This window comes from Pseudoliparis swirei, chromosome 18, assembly GCF_029220125.1.
Source record: "Pseudoliparis swirei isolate HS2019 ecotype Mariana Trench chromosome 18, NWPU_hadal_v1, whole genome shotgun sequence".
NCBI classification, from domain to species: Eukaryota; Metazoa; Chordata; class Actinopteri; order Perciformes; family Liparidae; genus Pseudoliparis; species Pseudoliparis swirei.
The window spans coordinates 23,363,278-23,387,478 of NC_079405.1; the positions used below are offsets into that span (position 1 = coordinate 23,363,278).

At 45.6% G+C, this 24,201-nt stretch overlaps 1 protein-coding gene across 3 annotated transcripts in view; it reads right to left on the minus strand.

Annotated features, from left to right (window-relative positions):
* The window catches only part of phactr3b (phosphatase and actin regulator 3b), a 34,795-nt gene extending 12,716 nt beyond the window's left edge, over positions 1-22,079 (minus strand). The window contains exons 1-9 of one of the 3 annotated variants that reach the window (XM_056438564.1): positions 21,661-21,732; positions 13,431-13,530; positions 11,090-11,248; positions 10,944-11,018; positions 10,673-10,813; positions 9,461-9,799; positions 9,170-9,377; positions 8,653-8,843; positions 7,397-7,550 (exon numbers count right to left, since the gene is read on the minus strand). In XM_056438564.1, coding sequence (XP_056294539.1) covers positions 7,397-7,550; positions 8,653-8,843; positions 9,170-9,377; positions 9,461-9,799; positions 10,673-10,813; positions 10,944-11,018; positions 11,090-11,248; positions 13,431-13,437 — 1,274 coding nt within the window. In that variant the 5' untranslated portion in view covers positions 13,438-13,530; positions 21,661-21,732. Of the gene's footprint in view, positions 1-7,396; positions 7,551-8,652; positions 8,844-9,169; positions 9,378-9,460; positions 9,800-10,672; positions 10,814-10,943; positions 11,019-11,089; positions 11,249-13,430; positions 13,669-21,660 lie in introns of those variants that run through there. The other 2 variants (XM_056438561.1, XM_056438563.1) reach the window with 2 other exon arrangements.
* Positions 22,080-24,201: the final 2,122 nt, after the last annotated feature.

The window sequence follows — 24,201 nt, forward strand, 5'->3', positions numbered from 1 at the left end:
GAAATATCTCCATAGGTGTATAGAGGCCCATTTCCATCAACTATCACTCCAGTGTTCTAATGGTACATTGTGTTTGCTAATCGCCTTAGAAGACTAATGACTGATTAGAAAACCCTTGTGCAATTATGCTAGCACAGCTGAAAACAGTTATGCTGGTGATATAAGCTATACAACTGGCCTTCCTTTGAGCTTGAAGTTTGAAGAACAAAATTAATACTTCAAATATTAATCATTATTTCTAACCTTGTCAATGTCTTGACTATATTTTCTATTCAATTTTCAATTCATTTGATAAATAAAAGTGAGTTTTCATGGAAGACACGAAATTGTCTGGATGACCCCAAACTTTTGAACGGTAGTGTATATTTTTGCGTTTACATGCTCCAGCCTAGGTTTTGGCCAAATGTGTACGTACTGCTCACGGGGCATGTGGTTTCGAATTCCGCAAAGCTAATGCTACTGTCTGGCAGTCAGCTGCTGTGTGGCGAGGTATTTATAGTGGCCCTGGACGGCAGCTGCGGTTAGTCGCTCTGCCCTGCTTCACACACTTGGGACTTGTGGTGTCAGCTCAAAAATTGGGACCGCGTGCCGCAAATATCAAATTATTATCCACGGCTCATCGGACCGGAGCAAACGCTGAGTAGCTTCCTGACGTCACGCCGCCGCTGCTTCTTCATGCCCTTGAACAATGCTCCTGTCGCCATCTGCCCACCGGAGTTTTAGTATTGGTACCGTTTAGATATTTAATTTTTTAATTTCGGCGTTAGCTTCCGGACAGAACTTTGACATTTAGACAATGGAACCACCCACCAACACTGCCGGCTTCAATTATTTCTATACAACCGTGGTTTCTGTTCACACATGAGAGGTGTGTATCGCTTCATTCAAACGGCATAATACAATCTTTGGAGATTTGGACAAAATGCTTCCCACACGACTGTTTGCTAGCTGCCGATCGTGACCAGGAGGCGTCTTCTTCACGCAACACAACATTAATGGAGAGCGATGACTCCCCCCCCCCCCCCCCCCCGCTCTGTAGGGATGTAATTGTGTTCCTGTCTCCACGAGTCTCTTTGAGAATCCAATGTTACTTTCAAAATATCTGCTCATCCTCCTCCGATTTCCTGGCCTTCACATAATAAAAATGTGATAAGAAATGGAGTTGCCCTTCTAAAAATAGCAGCCACATTGTTCTGCTGGGAATTCAGGGCACTGATGATTCAGGGATTTCTCCCAAGTCATCAGAAGCATGAGGCACCCTCTCACAGCATCCCACAAATCTCAGCAGTGTCCTGAAAAGGAAAGGGCTCTAACAATGCCCTTTTTATATCACAATGTCCTCGGCCGAGGGGTTTCGAAATGAACGTTGACGGAGATGTGGCTGGCGAGCGCCGCAGGGAAGCGGGGAGGGTCCAATCAGAGCGAAGCAGGGGGAGAAAATGGAACGTCTCCGTCGGTGGGGGACCGGGGCAGAGGGAAAAGGCAATCTGGCCCGTGACGTGCACGGCACATTGACTATGCAGCATTTCGCAGCAGCTTTTCGCCAATGCGAGCTATATTTAGAAACAGAGGGTTCCCTTCTGCTATCCCGGGGGCCGGCCCGCTGCTGCAGAGTGCCGCGAAATCAATGCAGCATGCCACGCAGACCCGCGGACGTGTTGCATCACGGCACAAACACACAGAGCACAGAGAGGGTCATGCGTACCGACTGGATAAACACCGGCCTTTGTTCATTTCTGGTTCTTTTGATGCCATTTGACTGACACATGTGTAACATTCTTTATTCTCCATCGAAGTGCATGAATGAAAAAAACTGAAGGAAAGAGTTTTTTTTCTAAATGTGCAACTCGGAGGTGACGATTAACAGGATAATGTCACAAGGTCAAAGTCACCGTCTCTTTTTGCCCCGTTGTGCGGAGTGTTAGGAAGTCGGTGTGTGTGCTCCACACCGTCCCAAGAACGTCACTGCAGTGTAGCAAAGTGGAAGCGTGCACTATAAAGTGAGGCTCTGTGGAAGAACTTCTGCACATCGCGACAATGGCACTTAAATCGGCAAACTCCTCCAATAATCAGATTTTTTTAGATGACATGATAAAAGAGAGAAATGATCATTGATGTGGACATGGAGATCGTTTTTTAAAAACAGAAGACGCATCAGTGTGGATGTAGCCTGAGGCCCATGTTCACACTTGTTGACATGTGATGTTGAGCATGCCACATGTCAACAAGCTCACTGGATCGACTCTGACAAACTGAATAGAATGGGCCCGTAATTAGTTGAATTGAGTCCGCCTGTGTTTACGCTGCGGTGACCTGTCACAATGGCTGCTGGGTAACGGGCCGCCTGGGACTCATAGAGCAGACACGTCGTTAATGCTATTGGCAGCAGCTGTGCTCTTGCTTTGACAACTCAAAACAACTGCAGGTGACAAAAACAAAACAAAAAAGGTACGAGGAAGATAATTTTATTCAGAGGGGAAGAGATTCCACGACTACTCATATTCTATTTTAGGGATCGTCAGCAATTTTCATTTAAAGTTAGTTTTTGACTGGTGTTTAATTACATTACATGTCATTTGGCTGACGCTTTTATCCAAAGCGACTTACAGTACTGTTACATTCATTCACTGTAGACGCAGCTACAGGGAACTCAGGTTGTTAGCTCTGCTCAAGGACACACTGAACGGGTTGAGTTTGAAACCCCTGATTGAAGATTGAAAGACGGACCTGCTACCCACTCACCCATAATTCCGTCTGTTCTTTTTTTAAGTATGTGTGAGGTTTTGATCTTTCATCACTGTAACGTCAACCACATATTTAGCTTTTACTTCTATCTGGTACAACGTGTGTTGTGCATTAAATACAAATATATCAACAACAAAAAATGTTTTAGTCTGTCCATCAATTTCATTAAATTTGTTTCTCCTTTTAATAAACAGGTTCAGTAACAACCTCTAAAACGGTGGGTAGGCTACTGTAGTTATGAGAATACTTTTTGGGGACTATTTTCAACAGCGGATTAATACCCATGTTGTGCAGTAGGAGATATTAAAAAGGCAGAAGGTGTGTGGTTAAATGGAGAGAAAAAAAAAATGTACAGTGTATTAGTGTGTATGTTTTCTAGGTAATTAGGAGGAACAGTGTGGCTCACTGATGTGCTTTAAAGAGCTTGTAAAGAATGAGATACATCCGGCACTGATAGAGGGGACACGCCGATCGCTGGCTTTGGCCTTTCCATGGGATTTGTTGACAAGAAGAATACATGACGGTGCGCTTCTATCTCAATAAAGAGCTACATACATCTCAAACCGATGTCCCTTTACTGAAGATGCTCTGGCCAGAGAATTAATCGAGTCTTTGAGCGAACTGCAATTGACCAATCCATACGACCGGCGAGCTCCTAGCAACAGGCGCGCTGCTCTGACCCCCTTAACCAGCACTGTGCTGTTCATACAGTCCCGAACCCTGTGTTCCACTGTCACCCTCTTATGACACATAATTGATCCCGTCCCATTTTCATTATATAAGGGTTATCAGTTTACATAAGCAGTATGTAGAGTTTGGGATGACCCCCCCCCCCCTGCAGCATCCCCTCTGGTATGTACAGTAGTCCAATAATTAAGTTCATGCTGCATAACGCCTTTTGCCATTACGCCCCCCCGCGCTGGAATTCGTCCAACATGCACACGGAGGAGAAGCTCACATGGGCCGAGGCGTTTCTCCGGAGAGGGCCTTGGTTTCAGGACGGTGTCACATACACACGGGACGCACGTGAAGCGTCTCCAGCTGTCCAGATCGACAAGCAACTGTGAAAAGCCTCGAGTGAGGTCAGAGGAAAATGGAGCATATGGAAAGACGCGGTGCCAGGCCCCCCGAAAATAAAGCTCCCGGGAAAGAACAGGGATGGGTAACCAACTCTCTTTCCTTTCACAGTTCAAAGTCTTCATCCCTCTAATTAGCCACTTTGACCCGTGATGACACTGGGTATGTAATGAAACCACAGCCGGGACACACGGTGTGGGGGGGGGGGGGCTTCGGTCTCCCTGGAGTTCATTGACTCCGACGGTGACCTTCATGCTGCACAAATTATGGAATCATTATTTCTGATATTGATGAAGCGGCTGCTAGTTTTGCGAGGCAGCAAACACTTCAGGTTGTAGTTCAAAAACTATATTCCGTTTGCATCCACACATTTTGCGTCTCTAAAGCCGAGTCTCGTACTTTCCTTCTTACATTAGAAAAGGCAACAAATACAATTGTAGAGACAAATGAAAGATGTTGCACGTTTGTTTTAATCCGATTCTATACATATGGTTTGTTCTATGAAGGTTTTACTTTCAAAAATGTAACTTGATTAATCGCCTTCCTTACAGTATATCGCAACGTATCACAACATATTGAATCGTGTTATGTAACGTATCGATTCTTGCCAACACATAGTCTTGGAGTATTCTGATTTATAGCATTTAAGTATCATATAAAATGAACAATTAAGTACATTTGCATTTCAACAATGCACTAAAATTCCTTGTAAACTTGCCAATTATTTATTACCATACTTATATAATGAAAGTACTTTTTTGTGGCATAACGCAGGAATCATTAAGCAATTTATAAATCAACTTTAGAGGCTCATAGGTGCAAAGTGACCAACTACATCACCTGTACTGCAGTACTGAGCTTAAGTACAATTTTGAGTTACTACCCTTTACATAAACAGCTCTACACACAATCCTAATTTAACTTGAGAGTAGAATAGATAAATAAATACGTGCGAGAATGAACGACCCAGTAAAATGAAACCATCTGTGATGTTATGTCACTTTCTGGAGCTGCTCCATGGCAAATAAAAGACAAACTGACCATCGCTTGTTATATAATGAAATGAGTTTGATGTCTTAGCGACGACCCTGACACCTCTCCAGCACCATCTGTGGTGGGAGAAAAAAAGATCGCATGAGTGTCCACTACAAGGTCTCTTATTCCTCGTCGATGCAACACTGTAAATGAACAGTACAGAAATACACGCGTGCTGAAAAATTAAAACTAAAAACACAAGGGAGGTTATTACCCCCCATTAACCATCTCTTATCTGAGAATTTCGTGGATTCCTCTCCAACTCGAGGGAAGACAACAACCTGAGGCAAACATGGAGGCACATGATCCTGATCCTCCAAAAAGACAGCAGAGATGACAACACCTGAAAAGCAAGCGAGCATCTCCTGAAAAGCCACTAAACGCACCATGGACTCGTTTGCTCAGTTACGTTCACTAATGCTTACACACTGTAGCCAAGCATCAATCAATCAATAAATCAACCAATCAATTTGAACCTGTTGTATTTTTGGGGGGTTTGGCCACCTGGGCGGTTATTTTTAGCATTCGCATACATTGGCTACACAACCAGCAGAGAGTTAACCTTTTCATTCATTTGGACTTTTGGCATCAGGCCACATGTCCAACACATGGTTTATCGTATATAGAGAACGTGCAGAAAGCTACGGCCCCGCAGGTCCTCTGGCTCTGTTCCATGTTCCAAAGTCAAGGACTACAACATGTTTGAACAATAACGTAAAAACCTGCCCGTTCAGCCAGGCCTTCGATTAACAATGGTTTGTAGACAATATAGACAATGTAGTATCAAATTATTAAATTGCGGAATTGGTTTAGTCTTTTCTGCCATTTTTCATGACCCACACATGTACCGTCTTATCTTTCGGCTTGTCCGTGACCCCTTTGACCTGCATGAACCTGTATGAACCTGTATGAAAGGTGCTTTATAGATCAAGTTTGATTGATTGATTGAAAAGAGATGCTGTTGTCCTTACTTCCACATCTCCCCTGCAAGGTACAGCAAGGACTCTACTTAATCAACTCAACTCCATCCTTTTTGGGGGGTTTTACATTCGCAATTAGTACCCGATACCCAGTACTTTCTAAAATTCTACTTTTGTTGAGGTTACAAGGGGGTACTATCCGGGGTGGAGAATGAAATAGAGAAAGGTACTGGTACCAGAAGTGAGTCAAGCATTGCTTTGGCCCGCCAACACACCCTGCTACTGTATCATTCCCTAAAAACAAACCTGATTTGACTGTTAATCCCATTTAAGTCACCATAATACCAGCCAATGGCTCTTTACGTAACACGACAAATACGATGATGTTCTCTGTTGCATTCCTCCTCTGCCTTTCAGAGAATCCTGTTGCACACTCCAAAAACCAGAACACTTGACCCAGAAAATCTGCGGAGAGGAACCTTTGTTGTGTCTATGAAAACAGATTCAAGGTAACAATTTTCTGCAATCTGCCACGTATTATTCTTGGCTGCCGTTATCGGGGGATTGCATTCTCGGTAACGTGCTTCGAAAAGTTATTTGGAGTCATTGAGGATCTAAAGATGGCACGATGACTCAGGCTGATATAATAGATACAATGCATTGATTTGTTCCCATGTTCTTATCCTCATATGACTTACCATCATTGTGGCGGCTTACGATACTGTACTAGACTGTGATTACGTGTGCTAATACCAGGCGGCAACCTCTGTTTTTTCAGAGTGAAACTGATGCGGACGAGTCTTAAAACCTGCTTTATTCTCTTGAGCAGTGCCTGTTTTATCGTCTTCGAACTTTAACCCTTTCACAATGTGTGTTCGTTAAAGTAAATTGTAACACTTTGGTCGTCTATATTTGTCTTTTCCCTTTCTGTTGTACTTAGGCCCACCCTCTCACCAAGATGGTGACGGCCCAAAAAAACTAAACAACGAACTCGAGGCTTCAAAACAGCAGTGCACAAGTCGATGGGTGCCGTCAGGGGGACTAGGTCCACTTCTTAAATCGAGTCTATGACCAGGACCCGGCATTCTCCTCCACTTCCGTTAACAACCTTGGCTGCTAAAACTAGCCTATAAAAAATTGTCCTATACTAACCATTCGAGCATCTATGTTTGCCCATTATCTCTGCGACGCTGTTCTAACTGACCGCGAGCGACGCAGCACTGAGCAGCGCGTCGTTTTGAGCTGAACTTTGTTGCTGTACTTGACACTTTCCAAGGCAGTTGCAGCTGGTTTAAACTACTATACCAGAATGATAACGTGTGGAGCCCGACCTTTCTCTAGTGCTGACACAGCGCTGTGGAAAAAACAAATCTTGCTATTTGAGGTAAGGACCAACCAAAGTGAGAGAATTGTTTTGGGGACCATTGTGCGTCGTGGACAGAGACCAAAACCCAAAACAGGGATGCGTTTAAGGAATGTTCGTTTGTTAGGGGATGCCGAAAAAAGTGTAGACAACAGGGATGCCGAGTGATGAAAGAGACATAGATGGGGCGGAGGAGGGTGTGGGGGTGGGAACTGATGGCCGATATGGTTCCACACACACACACAGAGGGACTCACTTAGACAGCTTCGTCTCTATCTGCTGCCGGATTTCCTGCCGCTCCTGGTCGCTGCGCACCGGGAAGATGTTGCGGTCCTCCAGCTCCCGCTGGCTGGGCCGGTTCCGAAGCTTCACGGTCAGCAGCTCCTTCCGCATCCTGCGCGGGAGGGTGCCTGTCGCGGCGGAGCACCAGATTAAGGTCAGTGGCGCCACAGTGGATCTCCGGCTAAACCTCCGCTGAGCTGATGCCACCACAAGCATGCTTTGGGGCTTTTTCTCATAAGACCTAACACCTCATTCATGAAATACCTGAATGCATACTCGTTTCAAGAAGAATATGTACATAGTGTTATCGGGCTTTAATGTTCTAGGTATATATATATATATATATACATATAGACACACACGTATATATATATATATACATACACACACGTATATATATATATATACATAGACACACACGTATATATATATATATACATACACACACATATATATATATATACAGATACACACGTATATATATATATACATACACACGTATATATATATATATACATACACACGTATATATATTTATATATATAGACACACACACATGTATGCACACATATACATATATATACTGTATATATATATATACATATATATACACACACAAATATATATACATGCATATATATACATATATACACACATATATATACACACACGTATATATATATATACACATACTTGTATACATATACACACACACAAATATACACATATTTATATACACGTGTATATATATATATACACGCATACATATATATACACATATTAACACATACACATTTATATACAAAAGTGTATATTTATATATATATTTAAAAATCCTAAAAATGTTCACCCCTGATAATTTCTAATGCATTTTTTAATACATATAGATTTTTTTCATCACACATTTGCATTCCTGTCCCTGCAGCCATCGGATATTTGCATCGCGCTCCTGCCGGTGGCGTGGGCGTCTGTCGCCTCCATCATAACTCCACGGCTCTGCCATGCCCATATTTTCATCCCCCCCCCCCCCCCCCCCCGGGGTCACAGACAAGTTAAACCGCGGGCGGCTGTGCACCACTGACCCAATTAAGCCGCCGGAGCAGATGTTGACGACAACGCCCTCGCTGCACACAAACATCGGCATTGATTACGCCGCCTCGTAACCCGCCGCATATCGAAAGCTGCAGACGACGGCAGAGCGCGTTACCGCCTGCTGCCTAGCAGACGCACCGGAGATGATGGAGTCGTTCCAGCCGTCCTGGTCATTCAGGTACTCGTCCAGGCGCCAGTTCTCCTTGTTCTCGTCGGACACCTGCTTGCTCCCCGACTGCCCGGCGGGCTCCCGTTCCGTGCTGGATGTGCGGGAGAGACGGCCGTCCAGCCGGCGCTTCAGAGAGGAGCGCGCCTCCTTCGTCTGAAAACTGAGCTCACAACATCACACGAGACAAGTCTGTCAATTACAACTTCATCAAAGCACGGACTCGGGGGAATTCTCAACTGTGATTGGCCGGAGGACTGCGCCTGTCTTACACCACGGGTCTTGGGGTTGGATTATAGTTTTCTTCAAACAAAGCACGTACATATTTATTATCACAGGGACAATATCATATCATGTAATATGATTTGTTTTTCATTTTATAATTTTAAAAAAAAGTCTCATATATTGTAGATCTTCCACCTGTGGAATATAAACGACACGAACAAAAGGCAACTCAATATTTCCAGTGCATGTGTGAGAGAGGCTGACCTGTCCTGTCTGTGTTTGGTGGCCAGGGCGCGGTGCAGTTCCTCAATGATGCAGCTGGGGGGCAGCTGCGAGTGCAAAGACCCGAGGTGCGGGGACCCGGCGGGTGTGAGGATCCTGCCTCTCAACAGGGAGCCGTGGGGGTCTTTGGGAAGAGTGAAGTTCCGGGGTAAAGTGGCTGGAGACTTCTTAACTGGAACTGATGGAGCATCTGCGAAGGAAAGCCATCAGCGTGAGAGCACTGCTGCAAAACCAGCGGGGCCTTTGGGTGGTGGGTCCTCGCGAGGAACTCACGGTCTAGGCTGCCGAGTCTGGGGAGCAGTTTGAGCGGCACTTTGGGCGGAGGAGAGACGACGGCACGTCGGGGCGGAGGAGAGACGGCGGCACGTCGGGGCGGAGGAGAGACGGCGGCACGTCGGGGCGGAGGAGAGACGGCGGCACGTCGGGGCGGAGCCACCGCCGACGCCACCGACGCCACCGCTGCCGCCGTCTGCTGCTGCTTCCCTTCGGCGGCCTCCACCTTCCCCGTCGGCAGCTCGTCACCGCGGTCGCTCAGCAAGGCGCTCTCGTCTTCTCCGTCTTCACTCTGACCGGAACCTCCCGGCGACTTTGAATCCTCAGTCACATCTTGCACTGAAACGAGACCATCAGCAACGGTGACGCGAAGGCTTGGCTTGTTCACGAGGTCTCTGTCTCCACCTAGTGGACAGTGAGGACGCGTGGAGTTTCATTCAGACCACCAGTTTGAGTTGAATCGATCATTTCATCGGCTTCGATCACAAACAGGAAAAGAAAACTTTTAATGTTAAAAGGGGGAAATCCACTCATGGATTGCTGGATAAATAAAAGCATGGAGGATTCCTTGACGAGAACAATTTGTCTTAAATATAAAGTATCGATTGAAGTGACTTCGGAACCAGGTAACTGTGCACCACCAATATATGTCTGTTTTTGGACATTATTTACTTATTTATTCATCTTTTGTTTTTAAAACGGTTCCATTTGATTGCATTTTCATGGGTACAACCAATAGATGTACATACGACAGTAAAGTTGTACAAATTACAAAACCACATCGGATCAATGAGAAAAATCGACTGGTTTTGGTCTAAATGGACCCTTTTCCCACCTCAAGCACATAACATAAATTTAAAAAATCTTGAGATGGATCCCTTTTATATTTAGTTAAAATTGTGACTAGGATACAAACTGAACAGGCCCTTTAATGGTGCTGGGCAGTGAGTGTACAGTGGGTTTATCTTTTCATTAAAAACTGACCTGGATGATAAGACATGCGAGCTGTCAGAATGAAACAAAACAATAACCCTAGGACGGAAGGGAACAGAGTGCATTACCCGTTGTTAAACTCTATATAAATATTGATGAGAGCAGCTTTAAGTGCCCTTTTTCTCCTCATTTGCAATTCAAGTATGTGGAACTGCCTCATGCGGTTTTAATCGTTGAGGCCTTTAAACACCGGGGGTGTGACAAACAACCCTACTCTACCTGTTGACACCTCGAAATCGCTGCCCAGGTCTTCGCTGGCGCTGGCCAGAGGCGCCGCGGGCTCCTCGTCTTTGTCCTCGGCGTCGGATTGAGTCGGGGTGTCCGGATCGTCAACGTTGCCTCCGCAGGCCAGATCCAACTCTGCGTACAGTGCACAGCGGGAGAAGACGGGAATAAGCCGGCGCAGTTGGGCATCATGTGGCCGAACAAATCATCTGTGATCAGCCCAGAGTCACATTGCATGTGTGTGTGTGTGTGTCTCATTCTGCACCTGTCTCTGTCTCCCCGGGGTTCCTCTTGACAAGGTTATCGCTCTTCTGTCGCGCAGCTGCCTTCTTCTCCGCGGCTAAACAACACAAACGTGTTAATGGAACCGATGGAAAAGAAAAAAATGACGAACACGTGAAGCCCACTCACTCGCAGAGGGCTTCAGCTTCTCGTTTTTCTTTTTCCTCCATTTCCAGGGCTTGAAGATGCGCCCCAGGCTGGCCAGCTTGCTGTTGCGGCGGACGGGAGGCGTCCGGACCCCCGCGACCAGGCAACCCGAGTGTAGCGCCCTCTGCTGGTCCATCACGTCTGCAAACACAAAGCAAAACCGTATTAGAATCGAGGGTCGGGCGACGAGATCCGTCCTGTGGGGGCGGACGTCAACGCGTCGCAGGTGAGGGTTGAAGGAATTCCTCGACTCAACTCGAAACACAATCAGCTGAACGCTGTCGCGCGTAGAGCAGCAGTTGGCTGTAAACGGCTTATTTCTGTACACGCCCGAATTTCTGTGGAGCAGCGTGCAGCGGGGAGGAAGACAGAGAATTGCATTGTTCGCGAGTGACTCACATGGTTTTGGCGCAATCAGACCTTCCCTGCCCCCCCCCCCCACCCCCCACCCGAACCACGCACAGACAATAGGAGGCTTTTAAAAAAAGAAACACGCTGGGAATTAATTCAACTCAGCTTCTGCCTCTTCCAAAGGTCCCCGCTGACTGTGACAGTATTCCTGGCTGATCTTGGGCGGAGCTGCGTCTCCATGCCACGACTGTTTACTTGCGCGGTTTTTTTGTCTTGCGTGTCTTTTTTTTCCCCCCGGCAAGAATTTATGCCAGCTTTTTTTTTTTTAAAGGCCTATTCTTCTAGTTAAGTTCCAGTGTGTGGTAGTGGTAGAGGTTGCAGGTTGCAACAGACTGAAACTTCTCCCGGCGCGCGGACCATGCAGGAGAACGCGAATAGCCCTATATGGAGCCGGCGTTTGTATTTTACACAAAGGGCCGCTGTAGGAATGCAGCGGCCGGCTCCGTCATCACTTATTTGGTCTCAAAAGTCAAACGTAACCTGTTGGCTATCAAAGAGAAGCTGGAATCCGGAGATGTTTGGCATTGTTGCTCGAGAATCAACCGACTCAAACCGATCGCTTAACGCCGACCGGCTTGACGTCGACTCGACTGACGAAGGCTTTGGTGACGGACAGATAGAGAAGCACAGAGGCCGACTGAGTTGGCTTCTGCATCGAGCGGCGGAGAGAAATAAGGGGGTGGGGGGGTTGGAGAGATGGAGAGAGAGAGAGAGAGAGAGCGGTTCTTGGAGAAAGGACAGAAATAGGCACTCCCTCACAGTCTGGCTCCGACAACAAGCTGACACCTCGGGGAGCCTACAGTCGAGCAGTGGGCCGCGAGATCCACTAACACGAACATATTCCTGAGTCTAAATCCACATCATCTGCTAATATCCCTTCAGGAACAACACAAACACGCACAACACGCACACTGCAGGTGAGGGACGGGATATTTGGCCGTGGGATTTATTTGGTGGAAGGCGACCAAGCTGTCATGGAAAAGCGCAACACCTTTGCGGTGCGAATATTATGAAGTTATGTTCAAAAACATCGATATGAATATGATCCGGTTCCAATAGGCGATGCAGGGAGCAGCCGCCGGGATGCAAACGTTCCAAGTAGGCACCATGTTCACATGGACTTCCAGCCCAGAGACACACGCCATCGTGCAAGGCATTCGCTTTTCCGACATCGGAAAATAGTCCCAAGAAACGAGGGGGCGTAACTTTTCTATATTAATTGATCTGCCAACTGTTTGCCCAAATTAACTGTTGATTGTTCAACCAATAAAATAGTTTCCTGAAGCCCAAAAGTGAGGATACCTTGTTTTGGTCAGACCAACAATCTAAAACCCAAAGAGACTTCATTTACTTCCCCCCCCCCCAGGGAGATGCTGGGTGGATGGGAGAGAGAAGCTGCAGTCAATCACCATGCAGCATACATAATGTAAGTCAGGGGGAGCCACTGGATTTTATTTTTTTTGCAATATTTATTCAATTTTTGTTGGGGTGGGGGGGGGGGGCAAACGTTGTTGTGTCTTTGCTGCAAACGCAGGAGAAGCCACAGCGTCCTCATCACTCACATTTCTTACAACCTGTGTTTTGCAAATACAACACTTCATATCGCAAGAGGAGGGGGGGGGGGGCACGTTTTAAGAAAAACACACAATGTATCAAAGATAGAAGTTATCACAGTTGTGTCGCCACTTTAAAAAAATATATATAGAGAGAGAGAGATATTTTATTTTGTTTCACTCCAAACTCTCTGCGGAAGTGACTGAGGAGGAATATTACGCTGATACCACAACAAACTACAAGTCCCACAACCGGCACATTACGCACACCGTTGTTACGTTTAGGGTGAATACGTGGGACGCTTCGCCGCATATGGACTCTAAATGAGTGTCATATTGAGTAAGCAGCACATACATACATATCATATGACTCGCAGCGTCCCGGTGCTCCTCCAGCTCTCCGTATTCACATCATACTGTCCCCGCGAAACCGCCTCAGACCGACCGGAGGCTCGCACGCTTTCGGAGAAGAAAAACAAAACCGTGAAGTGATACTTAGTAATACAAGTAAATAAATAAAGTGGTATAATACTAGTTCGACGGGCGAATGGAGCAGTACGAGTGAGTGGAAAACAAGCGTGAGACACCGGGGTTACATCTGCGGCGAGCCGCTCGTGTTGATGTGCCATGCGGACCCCGCCCCTCTGAGGACGGGAGGAGGAGGGCAAATAAACTAACACACTCTTTGACAGCCCCCCCTCCCCCCCCCCCACCTTATGGCCCAAAACATACCGTTACGGTAGCCTACAGTAGGGTTACAATGAGCAAATACACACAAAGGATTAACGTGCACAAAGATACAGTGCATTAAAAGACCGGCTTAGATCAAATAAAAAGAAATAAGGCGAGTTATTTCTGAAGTTTCTTTTATGCGGTAGTTGGGACTGTTGAATTGTAGGCCTACCGCATACACACAGGTGTGTGTACGTGGGGGGGGGGGGGGGGGGGGCGTTAGTAGACTGCCCTCAGTGCAGGGACAGGGGCGTATGGAGCAGTTGAAGGCTAAACAGACTATCGAGGGGGCCCAGCGTCTGGGACGCGAGATCTAGTTGACTGCATGACTGCTGCAAACATTGAATTTGTAATCATCGTGTTGAAAAGCAAATGCTCCGGACAAAATGGACATTGTCAGTTGGCAATCAAAACTGTCTGAATTGGATAAATGATGGCACCGTCAGTGCACCACTAAACTGGCATGTATGGCGCGTTGAGTATCAACTATGGCATCTGCAGAATCCCTGGAAGAGGCCTCGATTCAAACCCTCCCACCAACTCCACCAACTCGCTCATCAAAACCGGGGAGCAGACATCGCGGAAGGAGCTGGAGAGCATGGACCTCGCAGAAAGCACGCATAGGCCTCGCTGTGCAGTTGCGTTTGCCGGCGAGGAGTCTCTTTCTCTGTACGCCGTCTGGCGTTTCGGAGAATAATGCAATAAAATCTATATATATCAGATCAGAAAACGATAACACAAAAATACCACAGGTGATAACAGAAGACTTACTCAGGAATACTGCTTTATTTTATTTTATTAGGTTTAGTGTTGCTTGATTGTTCTCTTTATGACCTTTTTTTTTTTTTATTGCATTCACTTCGTTGGTGCGGGAGACTTACTGTTAATTATTCAGATGGTCTGTAAAACAAAGCTGTTGTGGTTTTAGATCGATTTTCTAGAGGGCCACTCATACGCAAAGCAGGAATGGCAGCGCTACATCAGAGAGGATGAAAGTCAACAGGCTGGATTCCTCCTCAGGGACATGCGAACAGTAAGCAAAGAATGTAAACGGTGCAACAGATACACTCACTGAATCTCATTAAATATTGACGAACCTTCCTCTAATACGGCCAAGGGTGGAGGGGCGTGTGCACAAACTGTGATCTTTTAATATAAAAAAATACTTTAAAAAACTGACATACAATGGCGACTGTGGGTCAGTCTTTCAATCAGAGGATCGATTGAGCAAGACACTTTACCCTGAATTGCTCTTTGTAGCTGTGTCATCGACAGTGCATGATTGTAAGTCGCTTTGGATAAAAGCATCAGCTAAATCTAATGTGATGTAATCTTATAATATGCACTAGAGCCGGATATTCCGGAACCTGGACATTCCGGACAGTGGACATTCTGGAACTTGAACATTCTGGAACCCGGAAATTCAAGAACCGGAAAATTCCAGAACCCTGACATTCCGGAACCTGGACATTCCAGAATACAGAAATTCCAGAACCCGGATATTCAGGAACCTGTTGCAGTGTACACAAGTAAAATGGACAGCAAGTAAAAATCAACAGAAGTCTCTGAACGCCACACCTCCTGGGCATCCTGTGTGGCCATCTTGGAATGATATATTTCATCAAATGTATATTAACACTCCCAGAAATTAAGGACAGCAAAATGCAAAATTTGCTACCCAAAGTAAATATTTATTTCAAATTTGTTGCATTAGTAATATTTAATGTTGCAGTCAGAGCAAGAACCAGGCTGCGTGTGAGTTTCCACACACAAACTAAATATACAGGTTATGTATAATATAATAACGTATGAATATGAAAGGACTGCACTAACAAAGTGAGGTGGCACTGTACGTGTCTCTGCCTTGTTGCAGCCTTTTTCTCTGTCAGGATTTGGATTTTTTTTTGTCTTGTGACCCGTCTTATTTTGAAGTCCCCGTCTCTCGTGTCCTCTGTTTCCCTGCACTTCCTGTCCCTTTGATTGTCTGCCCTGTCCCTGATTGTTTCCACCTGTGTCCAATCACCTGCGCCTTCCCTGTGTATTTAAAGCCTGTTGGTCTCATTCCTCAGTGTTGGTTTCTACTGTTTCGTTTGTGCGTTGTTGACCCATTATTTGTTACTCATGTGAAGAAGATGAAAGTTTCTGTAAAAACGATGTCGGCGTTTGGGTTCTCTCTCTCTCTGGCTACAACAGCCGTGACACTCTTAAATGAACTGCAGCTGTTCATCCGTCGCTCACGCTACACGCAGACTGCTCGACCTCTTTTCGATCGCGTGGGAACAGGTTAAATGTCAAATGCAGGCAAACATTTTTATCAATGCGAAATCGAAAAACGTGTGGCTCGGTGGCCCGATGCGTAACATTGAAATGAGTGCTGCCCAGGATGTCATGTAAGGCTCGGAGTGTGTTTTCACAACGCGTCCGTGGGGTTAGCGCATCAGAACAGCAGCTTGGTGCTGATTAGCAGCTTTCATTTGGACTTTTTTTGCTTCACATCGAGCAACCGGCTCCAGCAGTTTCTCGCGGCTGCTGCCCCCAACCCCCCTCCTCCTCCTCCTCCTTTCTTTTACGCTGCTGACAGAGATTTTGAGTCCGTCAGCGATCAGGCTCTCCGTTCCTACTCTGGGCTTAGGCGTTTGCTTTAATTACATCGGCCACAGAGAGCAAAATATCTCCTTTTTGTGCTAAAGCTCTCGCTAGGCTGTTTCTATTCTCAATCTCCGTGGGATGCAGTGGAGATAACTAACCCTGAGCTGGGGTGTTAAAGTTCATTGTATTCTTGCTTTTCCAGGGCATTCAACTGATAATAGCACGTCTCTGTTTCCATTCGCCTGGCCATGCCTAACCCCTTGCTGTGTGGGATGAGGATGGATCAGCTGGATGCTCTGGTGTGTTCTCATGTGAAGCATATTGCTTTTTACTGGGATCTGAAAGGAATTATGTCAGCACATGAAACATTCATAAAAGATACATGATGTGTAAATGGCTGACAGTTTAAGTCAAGTAGCTACCCCCCCAAACAGGCCGAGCCCATGCCGTCGCTGGGTAGATCTCTGCCTCGGCTACACCCTGAGGAAATACAACAAACATGAGGCACGCAGAGCAACCCCCATTTGAATCTGTAAAGGCAGTGTTGCTCAAATACAAGTCATCGACGTACAGAGCACAATAGAGCCTAAAAGGTCTATTGGGAAAGAATATACAGTAAATTGCCTGAGGATTACAAGCAGAGCTGTAATAACAAGCCACAAGTCATTTATCTGTTCGGCCACGGCTTCACCGCCACTTCTTTTTTTTTATTCGGCCTGCGCTGCGGAGATTGTTTGGTTGTTGGGGGATGGGAGGCGGTGTGCGTTTGTTTGTTTGTTTGTTTGTGTGTAGCGGGGGAGGGTGGTAGTACAGTTCCCTATTTCTGTTTGTGCTGTCGCCCAATCAAAGCTCTACACGGAAGACAAAGGCTATCTGTATTCTTTTCTCTGTAAGGTCCAAAATCTAATTTTATTCCCGATTACGTTTCAGACAATTTAATCAAAAACAAACATTACAATAGCAACTCATTTTGCGGATGTTTTGGTAGTTGCCAAGCAGCAACCTTCGGTGCTCAATCTTCACAGACCCCCCCAACTTAAAATACCCACATTTACACAAGAAATAAACGTGTTTAGTATCACAAAAAAACGAGTATCTATGGCGAGTATGCCAGTGACGCTCAAGCCAGGTAGCAGCCAGCAGGGGGCGACTCCTCCGGTTGCAGAAATAAGTCTGATAGAAGTCTATGAGAAAATTCCTCGTCTTCCCACTCAGTAAACATTGTAAACAGGAGTTTATGGTCTAAATCTCTAGTTTAAAGACTTCTTTAATACAGTGTGTTCATTTCGCAAACTATCTTCCATATTGGACACAAATAAAACCATAAAGCGAGGTACGCATTCAGGCTGTGATTGACAAGTTGCTGCCGCTATCAGAGCCGTACTTGGTGATTCTTTGTCACTCCTCCACATTGCAAAACATTTCAGTTCTTTTAACTGGTTGCACAAAAAAAAGAAAAGGAAGTGACAGCCAAAAGCCTAACCAGTGGGTGACGTAACGACGACTACGTCCACTTTTCATGTACAGTCTTTGTCTCAGAGCGAATCAGCTGTAGGCGATCGAAGCAGAAAAGAAGACGCATGGATAGTGAGTTTACCGTGTTTTTATGCAACGCTTAACGGGTGACATCATTGCTGGGTGACCTCAGTATTTCAGAAATGCTCGCCACTGCCCTGCATCTGCATTTGTCCTTTCATCACATTGGTGGAGGGTGATGTCATGTTTTCTGCTGCCTCTGTGCTGCACCCCGGGGCTCTGTAGTCAGTGGTACCCGGGGACATCTCAGCAGAGTGCATAATGGCATGAGAGATGAGTTGGCACAAAAAAAACGAGGTGCTTGTGAATCAGCCACTGTACTACTGAGTCTGAGTTTGCTAATAAAACAAAGAATCAATGCTGCACCAAAGACTCAAGGGAAACGCTCGCTGATGGAACAGCCTATTACCGTCTCAGCAAAGTCCCATCGATGGTCCTCGGTGAGTCACTTTCACTTCTGCAATGTCTGGGCTAAATCCTTCATCACTGCTTTCAGATTTGTCACTTTTGAAATGAGATGACATGAGATCCAAATTTTAAAAAGATAAATAAAAACTCTTGAGGAGTTGCATCAGCTCTAAAAATATCTAAGAATGGAGCATGAAGTTGAACAAAGTTTGTTTTTTGATTGTTTAGATTTGACCCCACCCACCGATTGAATTTGAAAGTTACTCTGCATTCAAAGCACTGACGTCCAATTCCAACTAAACTTAAACCTTGCAACAAAATGCTGAGTCAGTGTCTGTGTCCATTCTCGCTTTGTAGAGCACAACCTTGGACGAACCGTTTTTTGTCCATATTCAGCGCGAGAGGTCCGGTGACTGCTGTGCTGGACTTGTGATAGATAAATGAGGTTAAGCTATCTGCCAAGCAGAGCCCTCTTGTGGCAGTTTCACCTCCTGTTTCACTTTCAACCGCTCTTGATCCCAATTCGCAGCATTTTTAGACGTCTCCTGCTCGGCCCAAGCGTTTAGGACGGTCGTCTACAATTCTCCGGTCTCATCTGGGCTTTCTCTTTTCGAGAGGGTCCAACAACGGACTTCCCGTGTGGCCATGGTATCTGATCTGTACAGAAATTAAATACCTTCAGCATGATGCTGTTTGTCAGTTTAAAATGAAACTAAATCCACTATACTTTCAGTGTGCTGGGTGCAAAATAAATACTTTGGATATTAGGTATGTATCAAAATCAGGTATGCTATGAAATTGGGCGCGGACACTCAAGGATGAATCCTACCGATTTCTAGGTTCTCTCCAGACCTTTACTCTCGCGCCACCACCAGGTTCACATTTTTATGAAATTACTTGGTACATTCCTGCCCGTCTGTACGACGATGCATTGTAACGACTTTGGTGCTCCTCTTGACCATCGGGACGACATTTTTATTTGTGGTTCAAGTACCTGCAAGGTCATTAGGAGTTTTCTGGCCACGTTTTTGTCATTTAGAGCATGCTCAATCTAGTACTTCTCTCAAAGCACTGTTCTTGACTACAGCCTCAAAGGGAAACGATCTCTGTTCACGCGGGCGTTCCAGTGTCCTTTAAAATGTTTTACTTTTGTCCGTACTTGTACGCCAGAAAGCTAATATCACACAAGTATTCACCTAGATTGGGCATGCAAGTGTCGGTGTAAACAGTAAGTAGATTGGTTGCTTCGTTCCAGAGAATACGAGTATTACAGTACTTGAATAATAAAGTCAGGCTTGATACTTGATATCTTTCTGTATAATCTTTCTCCATATACACTTAAAGGAGGACACGTCATGACAGCTAAGAGCTAATACGTATGTATATATATATATATATTCCCGACTTGCCTCGCCTAATTTTTTCCGCACTGCTCAAACAGTCAACCAGCTAGCTGCTAACTTTGTCTGCCGACTAACAGGCAGATAGTTTTTTCTGTATCGTCAAGTTGTTTCAATAGTCAAGTTGTGTGTGATAAAACCAAGACAACAAGTGGAAAAACGCATGCAAGATATTGATAACTTTACTTGTACATGTACAGTTATTACTTCATATTTCCTGATGAATCGATGCATTAAAACTCATGTGAATTACACCAATTGGGGCTTCATCCCCCCCCCCCCCCAAAAAAAAGAAGAAAAAGAAAACATTGGTCCTCATTGCCAGCAGAATGAGGAAGTTGGACAAAGTTGGAGTCGCTCTGCCAAGTTCTGTTGGGAGGCGCGTTAAGTGTCACCCGCCGTCTCTCTCCTGGTGAGAGGAATGATTATCCAGTTTTGCCAACTGCCAGCCGACATTTGAATGCAGCCCGAGTTCCACCTGTTTCAAAACAGCAATGAACGATACATCGCAGGGCAATCCTGCAAAGCAAAGGATGGCTCAGAGTTGCGTGCGCGCGCACACACACACGCACACGCGCATGCATGCAGTTGCGTAACCATAACAACCACAGCGACGTGAAAAGGACTGGATGCGGAAACCGAGGCAACAACAACCGGCGGCGGCGGCAAGAGAACTGGAAGATCCTGTGGCCCTCTCGTATCTCAAGATAGCCGGCCCGCTTATCAATCAGACTGTAACATCACACACAAGTGAAAGTGATCGTGTGAGAGTGTTGCTACAATGTGAAGGCTTCTGTCTCACACACACACACACACACACACACACATGTACATGCATACACACACAGTAACCAAGCTCCTCATTTTGTAAAGATACAGCAGCAACACTATAAAGTGGCCTGCGGGAGTGATGAAGACTCCTGCAAGTTTATATATATATATATATATATATATATATATATAATGTATCGATCCATCGTTCAATACCTCTCCAAAAACAGTAAATCTCCCGCCTGCATGTGCCCCAGTGATTCCCGAGGGATAGGGGTGGACTTGAGACACGATTCAGTCTCAGTGACATTTCACTTTGAATGGCCGGCTGCTGTACATCACCGGGGTGTATCGAGAGAGAAAAAAAGAAGGAGAAAAGATCAGTGAGCACAGCGGAAAAACACCATGTCGACCATGTCGGCTCACAGCGCAGTGGGAGAGCTGCCTTCTGCCATTTGGAATCGCCATGGAAACAACCGAACACACAGCCAGCACTCTCATCAGCTTCAACTCAAACGTACTGCGGCCCAATGCGTGATGGCAAGTTGTGCATCCCATCTTACCATGCTGCTGCTATCCTGCTGCTGCTGCAGACGGAAACCCCAAAAAACTGGATCATAAAACACACAAGGAGGCCGATCACTTTTGATACACACGTTTTTATTACCCAACAGTTGCTTTTGATTGGGGCTGTCACTCACAGCTCAATGATATGGGGAGGAATGAACTTGTCAGTGGGGGACATCAGGGTTATGTGGCCACCACGGCCAGTTAGACCAAAAATCTGAAAATGTATTGCACGCTATTAATGACGTCAAATGAACGTGGTGTGACACAAGTTGGCTGCAATGTCATAATACCCCCCCCCCCCCCCCCCCCCAAGGTCCGTTGACATTATCATTACACATCAGGCCAAACAGCTCAGCAGCAGCGAGTAGCCAATAAGCAACGTTAGGGGACAGTAAGTGACGCACGTTTACAACACGCATCCGACGGTTGTTGCATCCGAACCCCCCCCCCCACACACACACACACACACACACACACCGTTGTCTGTGTTTCTCCATCCAACACCACCTTACCAAAAGGCACAATACTAATGAGAAGATGACATGCCCCCCCCCCCCTCCGCCGCACCCCGTCCCCCTCTTACCTGCTCTGTGCGCTTCACCCAAGCGGACTTCGGTGATGCTGCTCGGGTCACTCTGAGATCTCCCCCGCTGCAACACGCGATCCCCGTCCAGCCCGTCTGGCGATGCCATGAGGAATAGAAAAGCAACACACACACACAAATATACTAGAGCGAGGGGCGTGATCACCGCTGCTGGCCAAGGTCACCGGCATCAAAGTGTTGGAGCAGATTTCTTAACGTGGCCGGACTGCGGCTGCAGCTGCAGCTCCTGGTCCCCGATGCGCAGCAGTGCTGGGGAAATCCATTACGCGCGCAGCATCACGCCTCCTTCATGTGCTGCTCGTAAACCCCAACTATCTGGCGCGACCTGACGTTTCTTTTTGGTTTGCAAAAAATAAAAAAATAAAAATTGCCCCGGTATTGCAGGAGAGCTTCGAACAACTAACGCACTTTACAAAAGTTGTTATTCTCACAGCCCATTTCCCTCTTTTAGATACATCACAGTGATGCCGGCACAGCGACAGAGAAGTGGAACAGGGAATCTACAAGTCGCTGATTTGTCAGGAGCTATGAGCGTGAATCCACAACTAAAATCGAAAGTGCTCCGTCCACAGAAACCCTCGCATCGGCAGACGCTACAGCTCCAATGTCTACACACATCTGCTGCGACGACAACACATGTAAGGGCTGAAGTAAGCTGTTGTCCACCGGACTGCATCGCTCGTGTTTCTGGGCGCACCTTTTTATGGGCAATTATTGCGCTTTGATACATAACATTTCCTACAGCTCGTGAAGGCAACGTTGGATTCACGTCAGCCTGGTCTTGGTAGAAAATCATGTAAAAACAATGTTTAAATGGAAGTTTCCCTACTCAACTCAACCGTCTGTAATTTAAGCAACATCAGTGAGTGAAAGGATTTCCACTGAGCCGAGTTAAAGCACCCTGCAGTCGTTATTCAATGACTAAAAGTGGATGCAATGCAATAACTCAGCTTGTCTGTGTGCGTAATTGTCAATAGCACTTATACAGAAGTGTGATGAACTTACCTCTGTATGTCAACGGGAAAGTCTATGTAATAATTACTCTCATTATCACTTGATTTATTCCCTCAGTAAACATGAGTTTATGGTCTCAATCTTTCATCCTCACTTAATTGAATGTTGTTTGTTCTAGTATTCATATACTTGTTTTCGCCTCTCGTGTCACTTCTGGTTCCAAACACCAAGACGCGACGGACAAAACGGCATCTTCATCATCGAGACTTTAAAAGAATAGTCAACAAAAAACCAATGGGTGACTACAACCACTTTTTATATCCAATCTATGCCCACACATATCAATCAATCACACTTGTATCACAGACTCAAGATCTAGATAGTACAACACATTACAATAAAATCAAAAAACCACAAGTAAAAAAGAACTGCATATACTTTTTTAACCAGCTGTGCCAGTGTCTCCACAGCTGGGACTGTTAGCATAGTGGTGCATTTTGTAATTGATAAAAACATGATGATCTCATCAACCCGGCAGATAAATTTGTACATAAGATTTCTTAAAACCGCTTTGGATGTATTGACTCCTGCAGCCACAAACATCTCACTTGCAGTCCACCTCGGTCTCTTCAACAATATTCTCATGGCATCGTTGTAGATCACGTGAAGTCTCCATAGGCTTGCTTTTTTTGTAGATAGACCACAAGTGTGCAGTGTAAAGAGGTGTACAGTATACTTACAAAATAAAAATGCAGCTTTATGAGGAGACACTCTGAATAGCTTAAAAAACTAAAACTTACAATAAATATCACTATGAAACTCCTTTTCCTCATGCGCATACGGAATGGATCCTTCTAACAGAATCCATCGGTTCTGGATAGAGCCTTTCCCTTTTTCACATTGGCCACTATACTAGAATTCTCCTCTATACACTTTGGCACACGCAATCTGCCGCTAGATGCCGCCAAATCCTACACACTGCGTCTTTAAACCCCCACAGTTCACTGTTAAAAGTGGTGTTTCGGCAGAAGTCTCAGTTGGCTGCAATCTGCAAACTCACTACTAGAGGCCGCCAAACCACACACACTGCGTCTTTAAACCCGCAGTTCACTGTTAGAAGTGGTGTATCCAATGGGCCTCTTGGGAGGAGATATGGAGATTCCCCTTCCTATCTAAATAAAAGGAATGTCTAGAACTCTCATCTGTATTTTTTATCCTCATTAAATGCTCAGAAATCATATGAACCACGCCCTGACATTCCGGAACCCTGACATTCTGGAACCCGGACATTCTGGAACCCGAAAATTCTGGAACAGTCATTCTGGAACACATACATTCCAGAAGCCAGAGCAGCAATCTATACTTCTGCTCTCTTACATATATTGTTTTTGTATACTGCTACTTTTGTAATATATTTATGTAATTTATTGTATATTGTATTTCATCGTATCATACTGTGTTGTATTGTGCGTGCTGATGCATTGTTTTGATAACAGTAGGCTACTCACTTGTAATAACTTGTGCAGGGATAAAGGAAAATAAGCTTGTTTGCTTCACTTAATACAG